Source organism: Anopheles moucheti, chromosome 2 (genome assembly GCF_943734755.1).
Source record: "Anopheles moucheti chromosome 2, idAnoMoucSN_F20_07, whole genome shotgun sequence".
Lineage (NCBI taxonomy): Eukaryota > Metazoa > Arthropoda > Insecta > Diptera > Culicidae > Anopheles > Anopheles moucheti.
This window is the reverse complement of record NC_069140.1, coordinates 6,510,155-6,522,880: the sequence shown is the minus strand read 5'-3', so window position 1 is coordinate 6,522,880 and position 12,726 is coordinate 6,510,155. Positions and strand designations below refer to the sequence as shown.

Here is a 12,726-nt window from a genome sequence, read left to right as displayed (position 1 = left end):
AACTCAACTCCATGCGGCCCAAAAACGACCCTTACCAAACCTTTCAAAATGACCGACAAAATAACGATCATTTGCCTTTCACCGGACTGCATTTACTGTTTTATGATGTTTCCCAAACTCGTGCTCTCGTGCGGTAGTGCGCAATAGCAGCAAACGTCACGCACACCTTCAATAAGCTGCAACAATCCAGAAATAAGACGATCAAATTCCATTCTCCAACGGTTTGACCAGTAGAGGTGAAAAAAAAACCGATTCCACACATTAGAACATTAGCATGTCACGATAGAAATCACTGTTTTAAACACGTTGATGGTTGCCTCCTTAGCCTGCCCGATAAAGGATGCAAGGTTTGCCGAACGACCGCACTTGTCTTCTTGTCAATCAATCGATCGTTCCTGCAATTTTTCGGGGTTCGTGTTATTAACAAATTCTTACGATTTTAACAAGACAGATGGGTGCATGTATTTTCGTGTACGCAATGCTTCTTAAGACCCTTGGGAGTTATTCAAATGGCAAAGATGACAGGGCAGGAAACAAAAAGGGCTTCAAAACACATCACAAAAGCACAATCATGATGATGTACTTTATACGTGGAATTTATTAAAAAACAAAAGCTTTAAGGCAAATATTGCAATTGCATAGATGCATTTTCATCATACACACATTGCATTCTTATTAACCCTAACCAGCAACTGCTTTAGAGCTGCGAAATCCTCGGAAACAAACCAGCAAACCATCAACCCACATGATAAATTGTAGGCGCTACAGTTTAAACGAGTTGTACTGCAATTACACGCAATCTCCTTTAAGAGCATCGGACCGTCGTAAAAGAAGGTGCCTCGTCACGACAGCATTTCCGAACAACGACACCAGGTAACTATGATCGTACGGCCGATCATAACGACGACACTAGAATAACGCGCAAACAAGCGTACGGACACGATAAAAACGAGTTGCAGATCCTATGTGTAACGGAGGGAGGAATGAAAACTATTTAATGTCCCACTCCGAGATGCCTCTGATGTCTACACCTTGCCCACAACATTCTTCGACAAACAGACACTACGCAGAAGATTTTCCCTACACCCAAGGTAAAGTTAATGATGGAGCCCCTCATTCTGGCGCAAAGATGCCTACTGATTGTCGGATTACAAGTTGAAGGTCATACGATTGAATCCTTGGAACTTCCTTGTCTCACAGGGCGACAATACGCAATCATCGCAACACGCTGCAACATTCCGCGCATTTGTCCAAGAAAAAGTTGGAACTCTTTTGCCCAGCATCACACTGGCGTCTACGCAGGCGCCGTTCATAGCCTACCACCATCAGCCACCTCTCGGTGTGATGAACGAGATGAAGTAACCGTCTCGTAACTCGTAACGCTACCCCTTATGTGAGGATTTAATCCACGCGTCATCGAAGTACGCCGTGCTCATTTACATATTATTCAACTAATTTGTCATCTCGTTTCTCTTTCCATTGCACTGCACCACCGGCTAGAAGAGGTGCTTTCTTCCCATTCCACGGATCTTCTTCCGGTCAATATTTGATTTTGTTTTCATCAGCCAGCCAGCCAGCCAGCCAGCCAAGCCAAGCACAAGTGAGCAAACGACGGCTACAGCAGGAGCGTGAGCCCATCCGTTGGTCTCGGCGCGTATGTTACACTGTTGCTGTTTGCGGGTCGTGCTGCACTTTCACCACCACCAGCTGTTGCACCGGGGTGCACCGGTTTTGTTTTTAGTTCGGGCGACACAAACGAGGTCGTACGACAGCAAATCGCTCGGCCACTCATTTGTCAAATGAGCCGTTTCCTCTGCCGGTGTCATAACAGATAGCGCTGCGCAAGGCTACGACTCAGCCAGTCGCAGCTCTAAAGTGACACTTTCTGCCCGGTACAGCAAACAAGAGTCCATGATTGCGCCGGATGTAGTTACAACGGGCATTTGTATTATCATGCCACATAACAGATAAAAAGTAATTATACTTGTGTTATTGCACTCATTGTGGAAGATCTTCCACATTAAACAAATCTTACAAATTGAAGGTTTTTCAACCGTTTCTAGAGATTTTGCTCGACTTAAACCCATTAATTCTATTTCATATATCACTTCGAAACATGAAGGTTTTCTAAGTTTTAATTTCAAAACAACCCCATTAAATAAATACCCATGAAATAACCCTGACCAGATCATACGATTACTTAATACCACTTTGGTGCATCATTGGCAATGGCAATGCGACAATTATGTGGTTTGCTTAGCTAATTGAAGTCATTAAGCCGATTGCTTCGAGCACATATCTACCCTATACGTGCGAAATGCCATCGCCATCCCGTCGATCACGGATTTTCACACGGATCTAGCGCACGGAGTGCTCTGCTCTAGAACTCCCCAGCAGATTTGTTTGAAAAGCACTCGAAGGCTTCACCGCAAACTGTGGCAAACAAACGCTCCAATGATACGCTTGTCTCAAGCCTGGCAATCAGAAACCGACATACACACACAGACTCACTCGTGGCAGCCGGGTCGGGGTGAGGGTTTTGTATGTGGCTTCACTCATGCAAAAATCATGGGTGAGATTTTTTCCTGCTTGAAGGGCTTGACACAAATTCCGTACCGGATGATCGTGCACGACACGGTGTAACGGTCGATCCATCCGATGAAGTCACCGACGACCGCGAGACCGGGGTCCAGTAGATCAATCCCCTGCTAGCACCATCATAACCAACGCCATCTAATCGAGATGCAGCAAAAATTGAAACTGACGGAAAAATCGCATCGGATTAAAGCCACTCCAAACTATGCTCTCGGTGAATGAATGCATACACGCCGGCAGGTGATAGTGGGTCTCCAATTCTCCCCTTGCGCAGGAGAAGTTTCTGTAAAATGAATCGTGCCTATCCGTTTGTAAGACGTAATATCATTTAATGCTCTTTGTAAACAAAGACTTCACTTGCAGCAAATGGTTTGTTTAAGCATTCATGTTTTTGTTATTCAAAGCACCGAAAAATGCACTTGCAGAATTTGATACGCTTCGCTTTTTTTTTACACTACATCCGCTGTAACTGGGGTTGCCTGTGAAAGGAGCAGCCTTTTAAGTAAGAAATTCCACACATTGAAATTGGAGAACTTTAACAGGGGATGTCTTTTTAGTGAATGAAGCCTTATCACTGCAACTATGTCCGTTGTTGAGAGGTTGACATTTTTCCACATCGTATTTCTTTCTAATCTCTGGTACGTAAAAAAACAAGATAAATGACATAGAAAAACATTAAACTGCAAACTCTTCTACTGCTGGATGACATCTGTATCAACTCCGACCTGATTCTGTGGCGGACACTTACAGCTTTTCTGACCCAAAATTTCTCTTTTCATCGACAATTTATATTCAAGAGACAAACAAACGCTTCCATTATAACCGGATACATATTATTTTGATTTTGTTGTGTTTGTTACACATCTACCAAGCGCTGGACAAAAAAAGATTTAAGCTCTTCGATAAGTGCCTGCCGCCAGATCAGACAAACAGACAATCTTGCCGACAAACAACGCACGCGTTCAAACCTTACCCCACAACTGTCATGCGACAAACGAAAAACACGAGGGGGTTGCTTTTTCTGGCACAGCCACTAAACACACCCCAGGAAAACAAGACAACCAACCTCAGGCCTGTACTCTGAAGCGTACAGGTTGCTGGGCTTTTTTTCTGTCGGCTCTCCGATCCGACCCTCCAAAAAGGTAAATGTTGATCTTATCTTGAAGTGCGTTCCACGAACATGAGGTCGTGGGTTTCTATTCGTTGTCGGGGCACGACACACTGGCTTATCAGTTACGGGGAAGATAAAAAAAACCGATCGCTGATGATGACGAACGATGAAAGTCGCGGGAAACGGGTGACCATCAAGCACGGACGCACAAAAATGAGTGATAAGCGGTTGAAACCCGAAGGAAAATTGCATGGGACATTTATATCTAAACCGAAGGGGGGTTTTTGATTTGCCAGCGCCAATTTGTCTACGCCGTTCGAAATCGTTAAACATTAAAAGGGTATTTACCATTTAATGAAGGACGGAAGGACACACCAGTGGAGTACGCGTTGATAACATATCAGCCTTGTGGTTGTAGGTGTTTGCTATACGTTTTATGTTTTAGCACAAGCTTCAAGTGAAAACATTTGTGTAAATAGCTCCAACTCCGACAGCTCCAATTGCTTTCATATAAAATACAATCGATAGATAACTTCGCTGTGTTGATGAATTGTTGATAACCGGGTACGCCAATCAACACTCACACCATGCGTTGCTCAATCTGAATATACTTGTACAAGCTTCACTATATTGTGCCCATTGTTTCGACAACCCCTTCCGCGGAAACTTGAGCACACATCAAGCAAAATCGACAGGAGAAATTCACGTCCACGGCTGTAGCGGACCCATGTTGATTACCTTTTCCATCAGTTCTGCCTCTTGCGGCCCAACTTTTAGGGGCAGTTTAATCCCGGTGCAGACAGAAGCTGTCTAAGCACCGTTCACTGAAACGGTAGTTCATATTTCATGCCGCCTTCTTAACGTCTCAACCGTCGGCGGCGGCGAAGTTGGCGGGCAGGGGTTAGGCTGATAGACCATTCCCATACACCGATCCCATACCGAACGTCCGACGGGACAGTTTAAATATTTAACTTGACCCATACTTGGTCGATTGTAAAAAGGGTTACACCGCCGACATAATCCCATCGATCGGTGCTACCGAGTTAACGAGGAGTCGCTGGATTAACCCACCAAAGGGTGAGCATGCACCAAGGCCATAAGGTGGTCCTCGCATAGACAACGAGACAAATAAAACAATACATCGTGTGTGCATTGAAACCTTTCAAAAGACTAGCTTTAATGTTTAATGTTTAATAGTTTAAGTAACTTTTCCGCAAGCTTTTATGATTTTCCATTGACAAATGTGCAGAGAATGACTCTTCAACTCCAACGGTTCCGTCCGCAACAACCAAGAAATAAAATTAAGAAACATCCTTCATTCTTGGACAGTTTTATTAATGAAACCCTTGAGATAGTACCAATTCCAGTGAAAACACAACATTCTAACGCAAAGCATTGCAAAGTTCTTGGAATTAAAACGGGACATTCGCACATTGCTGCAGTTGGACGAGCTGCATTATGCACACGCTGCACGCGGACCGCACGTCATTGGCGTTTGTTGGAAAAGTGTCAACCATTTCCCTTCCCACTAATCTTGGCGATGGAACGTGTGGTAAACAGCAAGCGCAAGTCAGCTCGGTTTCTGTGTCGTGTCGGTGCTAACAATATCGCTGACCTAGCCACTAGACGGTTTCGCCTAACGATGTGAAGATCGCGCACTGCACTTGCCATGTCTAAAACAGCTCCAGCAAAACAAAAAACCTAACCTCATCAAGTATGCTCCCGGGCACTCGGTACCAGGAATAGACCCAACGCTTGACCGTCATTGGCGAAACCAGGCGAGAATTCAAAGGACGTCCAAGAAACACTCACTGGAACGAAATGAGACGCACCTGTTCTACCCGGCAAAGATCATTCTTGGTAACTTCACCACCAGCGCTTCAGGTAGTTAGTTGCATGATTAATCGATGCCATCGTCCGATCCGACCCTTTCTTAATGAGTTCGCATACGCGTTTGCGGCACGCTGTTAATGAACGTCAAACGGCACCTTCGATCGTTGTGGATCGGTGGTAACTATTCCCGCAGGTACTGCTGCCGGATTCGATGCGTAGCACCGATATGCAATTGAAATTTCTTGCTGCGTTCCTGAAGGGTCGATAAATTAGTTACTCCCCTCCGGACCGTTCGCCGGTCCGTCTTCTGAGTCTTCGATGAGCCGGAAACACATCACAGCGAATTAAACAAAAAAGGAACAAACAAACTACATACATGGCTAAACATATCTGCATAACTTATAATTACCGCTCCGATGAAGATATGTACATGGTGCAGGCTTAATTATGCATCGTTTGTGTGCCCGTGTGTGGGGAAGACGTACGAATGCATCACTGTCCCGAAACAAAGTGTTCGCGTTGGGTTTGCAGCAACCAATATCAATCAAATTCATCAACAATTATCTGATGAAATGTTTACACATTCTTCACATTGCTGGCCTGTCACGCTCGACCGATGCAACGTGTCCTTGCGAACGATACAAGGTATGTTTAAAAGAAATGTGTAGCAACGTTTGATAAGATAAAGAGAAAATGAACTTATCAATTATTTTAAGTGAAGCAATGCGCAATGCTGAGACCATATGTTGAGACGTGATGGCGTAAGCGTATAATGAGACATTTTTTAATTAACAATCGCATTCGATGATTGACTGTTTTAACATTTGTTTCGTTTGTTTTATGATAGGAAACCCTGCAATAGTTTTTCTCAATAAACTATAGCTGATCATGCATCATTTTTCCACATTTCCACTAATCTCCGAACTAATCACCCTTTATGATTCCAAAATTCCCGCACTTTGTTCGTGCGATAAAGATGATAAATCTGTGCTTTTCTTTTCAGGCCTCTCAAAAATCAGCTCCTAATCTAAGGGCCTAAGGGAGAAAAAAAAACAATAATGATTGCCTAAAAACTAACAAAACCCACAACGAAAAAAAATGTATTCACCTATCGCCTGGAACAATCACACTCGCGCCCAAGACACAACAGCAGAAAAACACACCACGGATAGGTGGAAAGTGCCTGAATAATGAAATATTGCTTCATCTTTCGATCGACCGAGATGTAAAAAGCAGATCAAACTTTAAACATTCATGCAGATGACGGGGCTGAGCGAGACCCGTGTGTTGGGATGATCGTTGGGATGTTTCGCCGTTACTCGCGTGAAAAGGGCACCAAAGCAACACCCGGAATGAGAATTAAATCCCCATCAGCACACAAAGAAAGCGATAAGATAAGCACGAGGAAAAACTCGGAGGAAAATCTTGCGCTACAATGGATGGTGCGAGCAGCGGGGGCAACCAAAACGCGCCCGAGGAGAGAAAGTCACCTTGCCACACAATGTAGACAAAGCATAAACACGCGCTGGCAACATACGCACCGAAAAATAAGGTCTGAAAAAGCCCTAATTAAAGCATTCAGAAATAGATGCGCCAGTGCGATTATGAAGGGCAATCTGATGATGATGTTCAGGTTGAGATGTTTAGGCGTCTTGCAATCTTGCAATCATGATGTAAGCACCGAATGTAAGGGAGCAGTGGACATCAGAATCGTGGAGCTTGGATGTTATATACGGTGAATTACAGAATAATGCATGCTACATCTATTTCCAACACACTCCAACTTCATCCATACGCATGAACTGGCGCGTTCACCTCCGAAGATCTGAACGAACGCCAACAGCCGAGGAAGTACGTCGCTCTAATGCTGCACCACCACCCGCGGTGTGATCTATTCACAGCTCGCTGCACGATGGAAATGTGCCGGAGGGTATTAAAATATTTTGACACCAGCAACACATCCAAACTGCAGTAAAAACGTCGGTCGGACAGTCGGGGTGTAAAGTTGATTAATACGGCCCTCGCTCAGTCCCGGAGATCCTACAACAGCGTATCGTGCGTTCGAATTCGTAACACTCCGTTCCGGTGGAACCGTAGCTACGATGGAAGGCCATAAGCATCGAGAAGCCGAGCCGTCTCTCCTTCGGGAGTTGAAGACCAACGGGATCGAAGAGCCATATCCGAAAGGCGTCTCTAATGTCTCGACGAAATCCGATCAATACCCGGATGCTTTCCGGTCACTAACATATGGCCGGGGCGGAGTGAAGCCGACCAACCGCTGGACCCCTTCTAGGGTAGACCAATTACCGATCGAGCGCATTATTTCGGTGAAAGCTTACATTTGAAACAATCCAATCGATTCACTGCCTGAAAGCACGATAATCTACTCTATAATTGATTACCTAAAATATATCTAGATAATCTCGTTACTCGTTAGCTAAAGTATGCTATGACATTTGGAGAGGAAGCCTTAGTGAAAGGATATGGAGTCTATTCAAGGTTTTATTGACAACTAGAACTAAACTCTCGCCACAACAATTTTGCTTTATTGTAAGTCATCCCACTCTTTAACGCAACAATTCCTCTGGAAGCTCTTTCGAAACGATCAACTGAAGTTCAACTGTTCCAACTAGGAGATATTACTATAAGCTGACCAATATCATCAATCAGAACGGATCTAATCAGTGGTACACGCGCACTCCACCGAGGAAAAAGGGATACTGCACCTTTACTTAATAATCTCGTATTTCACGCAAAAATATCCCCCACAGCGCGCTTGACAGCGATCTGCTAGACTCGCACAGAAGCCTCACTGGTGAAGAAAACACCCACACGGTCGTCCATCTCCACCTCCATGCTCCATGCTTCTCTGGGATCTCCTACGCCCACTGACCGAACCAGCTTCCAAGTGCGAAGACATCGTCCCCATCAAGCCGGCAAGATCGTCACGGTAGGATAGGATGCACTATGAAGAACAATATCCCAAGCCATCCCAAGTTGCATCACAGCGCCGTTAAGCCGTGGCAGAAATATGAAGAACTTTCAGGGCTAATGGTGGTCCGATACATGGTTGAAGCTTACACACACTCCCTGCCGGGTAGGTACCTACGGCTTATCGGAATCGGCCACCCTGTAGGGCGGCGAGGTGGCACGTACGCAAATAAGAACACAGCTCCGTAGGTGTACCGTGCAGCAGGCTGAGCAGACTGAGCCGGGAACGCTCGTATAAAAGGTCAACAAACCAGCCAGCGTCAGGGTGACGTCTTCTGCTGTTTTATGACAGCCACAAACCACGACGACGACGACAACCCCGAAGCCCAGCGACATGATTGAACTGTGTGGCGACAGTGAAGACGTTTTCTTCGACACGAAGATTTGTTTGGTAAGGAGGCACACGGGAGGTAGCGTTGGTCGAGATCTCTTGGGAAGCGAATGGGAAGCGTTTGATTATGCCCAACAGAATGGAAGTAAGCGGCGGTCGTTTGGAAATAAGCCGCTCGATAAAGATGCGAACCGACCAACGTGTGTTGGTCGAATGTGACAAGCATCATTCGGTAGCAGAATCAAGGTAGACCTCCGGCCAAGCAGCGCACCAAAAGAACGGGCCGGTGTGACAGCAGAAGAGACCGATCGAAGATTGTGTGTCTGTCGCGCTGTGCAGGCACTTCTGATGAACAGCGTCATTCAATTGCTTGAATCTTGATTAATTATTGATCTACGAATGGGCTCGAGCTCTGTAACCCAAAAAAAAAACCCCTAACGAGCAACACTGACCGAGGATATCTCGCAGGAAGAACCCTCGGAGGCTTTGGGATATAAACAGAAACGAAAAATCAAACAACAACATCCAATTGCTTCGACATCGTTTAGTTAACAAGGTAAGTGGTCTGCCCAAAGACAAAAATCCTACCGAAACTCCCCGACTGCCGCAATCAAAGACCGGTGGCCGGAGCTGGGATTATCATTATTTTCGAATTATCAGCCATTAGTTTTAATCGAGTGTGCATTAGTGCCCACACACTAGGCCCGGCTGGACCGTAGCTTGGACATGCTGGTTGTGTTTGATCAACTGACTCCGACGGCCACAATGGAAAGTCGGTCAGAAGTCGGCAAACGAAAGCATGACCCGGGCTCGAAACGGGGGAAAAATGTTTGGCTAAGCGAATGATCGACAAATGACACACTTTTTCCTGCAGGAATTGGCCAAGCAATGGGAGCAATAATGGGGCAGGAAGAAAAAAAAACACCCCGTACAGTCACTGACGGTCCTGGTCCCACACACCGATGTTTGATCTTTTGTGTATAATTAAAAGCTACTTAGCAGTTGTTTAAATGGAATTAGCGACGAAAAATTGATAAAATGTTACATTTGACTCGTTCGTTACGCCTTGTTAACAGAGTGTTGAGCAGCAATGCAAGAGCTTGTGAAAGTTCTTTTTTAATATTAAGGCTTAACGTTTGTGCCTTATCAATTAAGCAGGGGAGCAGTGTACCGAAGCAAACGTAACAACAAACCTACAATTATGAATGTGCATTAGTAATAACTTATTGTGTTCTTATTGGGAAACAGATTACTACATCCTAAATATTACAACTTCAACAGAACAACGGTGTTATTCAATATACACACTTTCCCGACAGCTATCCAATCGATCACCTACAGTAGTTTGAAGTTGGAAATCGATTCCTGCTACGATTTCGGTCCATTGGCCTGGTCGGTGGCCAACCCACCGCGAAACACCAGCGTAAAGTACACATTTTTCCTTCCCTTAGATTGTGTCGCTACGATAAAGCGTAGCGGCGATAAAATACAAAACCAGATGGAAATACGCATATCTTTGCCCTGGAATCGAATCAACACGAAACGCGGAAACCGTATCGTACCGGTACCGCATCTTCCCCCCATCATCCATGATGCTGCTGCCAGAACAGCAAATTTATCCGCGTAATTTTACGACGCTTCGGCCTGGCCACCGCACTATCCGGGACCGGGATCGGTGCGCATAAACTATAAACTATCTTGCTAACTATCGATCGGTGCCTATCGATTGCCGGGCCATCGACAGGGTCGTCGATCGATAAAACGCAACATCGCAACGCGCGCGTCTCACGCCGCTTTCCACTCCCCACCCAAGTATCGTCCACGAGCCCGCGTCGCACTTACCTGCTGACAAAGGTGGTCCGGGGTGTCTTTGCTGCTGGGCCGAACCACGTCCGGCACGGGGCACCGCCACTCATTGCAACCCGCTAGCGAGAAGAAAATTAATCCCACCGGAAAGCTATACCTTACTTCGACGGGGTGGTTCGAACCGACTGGTGGTTTTGAGCTGCTGGACGGTAGAGCATCCACACAAGATCGCCAGAAGTTCGGCGTCAGTGGAGGAGTCGACTCCTAACGCGAAGCAATATTTTCCAATTTACCGCTACCACCACCACCACCACCCCGGGCTTCTCACCCTATTTTCTATTCTTGCCAGAACGACGCGTATGCTGTTGTGGTCGAAAGTAAAACCTTTCGTTTGCTGCAGCACGTTTACGCCGTTTTCGAGCTTTTCAACAATCTTGCACATTCACAGCACACCCCGGTTTGGTGGCTAACCGCTTACAGCTCCGCTGTATTATTGCTTCATTATACCACTATTTATGGATAATTTATAATTTACTGCCATACTTCACTAACCGCACAGCATAGTTATCGACACACCACCGGCACACTATCAGCATTGGACTATACCATAAATACCCACCCTCTAAGCGCACGTGTTTTCACAAATGCAACGGTAAACGAGGCGGAATCACATTCAACTGAAGCTGGACATCAGCGAACGGTCCTCAGAGCGGTGGATTCAACACAAATTGCAAGCTTTGCGCCAAAAACCATTCACTTCTTGAAGAACTTATCTTCCTGGGTATTCATCCCACCATCACATACTGCACCATCGATCCGCTACTTCTTTGCCGATGCGTTTCAAAAATACAAATTCTATTCACGTTTCGTTACTTCCGATGAATGCAGGATGACGCAAAAAATAACGTCCACATAACGTTGGTCACCTCTCGCTGGTCACTCGAAATCTCGCTGTTGATTAGACTGATGCGACTGACTGATGGGGCAATCTATTTATTGCTCTGAGAAAGTTTGTGGGGTTTTTTTATGGGTTGTGCTGAAAATAAAACAGAAAGAAGCATACATTAGATGGATATGGTATGGTTGAGTGGATAAATAAACAAAACGTCAAGCAATTTGCTGTCTGCTAAGAGCTATGTAATTGATCTTCTCTTCTTCTCTTTTGTGTGTGTGTCTTTTTAGAGCAAACTATATTTCTAAAGCCTAAGTAATGGAGGAAACATAATGAATGTTTCATAATTCAACCTCAACACGCTTATTGTGACGAATACTTTGCTATTTCCGAGTTTGAAAATGTTATGTCGACTTAATGTCGACCTTATGTCGACATAGCTATTCAAGGATGGATATCTTTGTGAACTAGCTAAACTCGGTTTCTTTATTACATTTATTAGAGCAATACGTCTAGCTCACTGCCTAAATACCCATAAAGAAATTGCCCTAAGTACATCAATTTCCTAGAATTATTTTCTAACAGTTTAGTAGCCTATTCAAACCTAACGTCCACTTCATCACGCGTGGCAGCATTATGGGAATGATATTGTACCACCCGCTAACACAGCTCAGATTGGCCATAAAATTTCACTCACTTTAGCGCATGAAGCAAAACTATCGACCCCGCAAAAAGGCAGGCCGCCACGTTCTCGCAAAAACAATCAACTGCATCGATATTCTATTAGCGTAACTTTCGCCACAATTGTGACCGGGTGGTGGTAGGAGGCAAAAAAAACAGTCCCCCACACACACACACTCGGTTTGGTGGCCAATTGCTGCTCATCACCATCATTCAGCTGGATTGCTGCGGTTTTTCCTCCCCGCTGCATCGCTTCGGTGCAATGAAACCACCATAAACACTATACGCGCTGCTGCGACGAGGAGCCACAACTACCGCAGGCGACGAAAGCAATCGTGAACGCCACGATCGCGGTTGGCACAAGCTGCCCAAGACATCGTGCCGAAGCGACAACGGGCCGGGGCTATTAAAAATCTCATTTTCTTATCTGCCAGCTAGTGTGGCCTAGCCGCCGCGTACCACCGGAACCCTCGTTCGCTTGCGTTC

General features: G+C 45.4%; 1 protein-coding gene across 1 annotated transcript in view; it reads right to left on the bottom strand.

Annotated features, from left to right (window-relative positions):
• The window catches only part of LOC128309660 (semaphorin-5A), a 99,784-nt gene extending 88,139 nt beyond the window's left edge, over positions 1-11,645 (bottom strand). Inside the window, exon 1 of the mRNA XM_053046100.1 lies at positions 10,704-11,645. Within this exon, the coding sequence (XP_052902060.1) occupies positions 10,704-10,777 (74 nt within the window). The 5' untranslated portion in view covers positions 10,778-11,645. The remainder of the gene's footprint in view (positions 1-10,703) is intronic.
• Between the last annotated feature and the right edge of the window lie 1,081 nt (positions 11,646-12,726).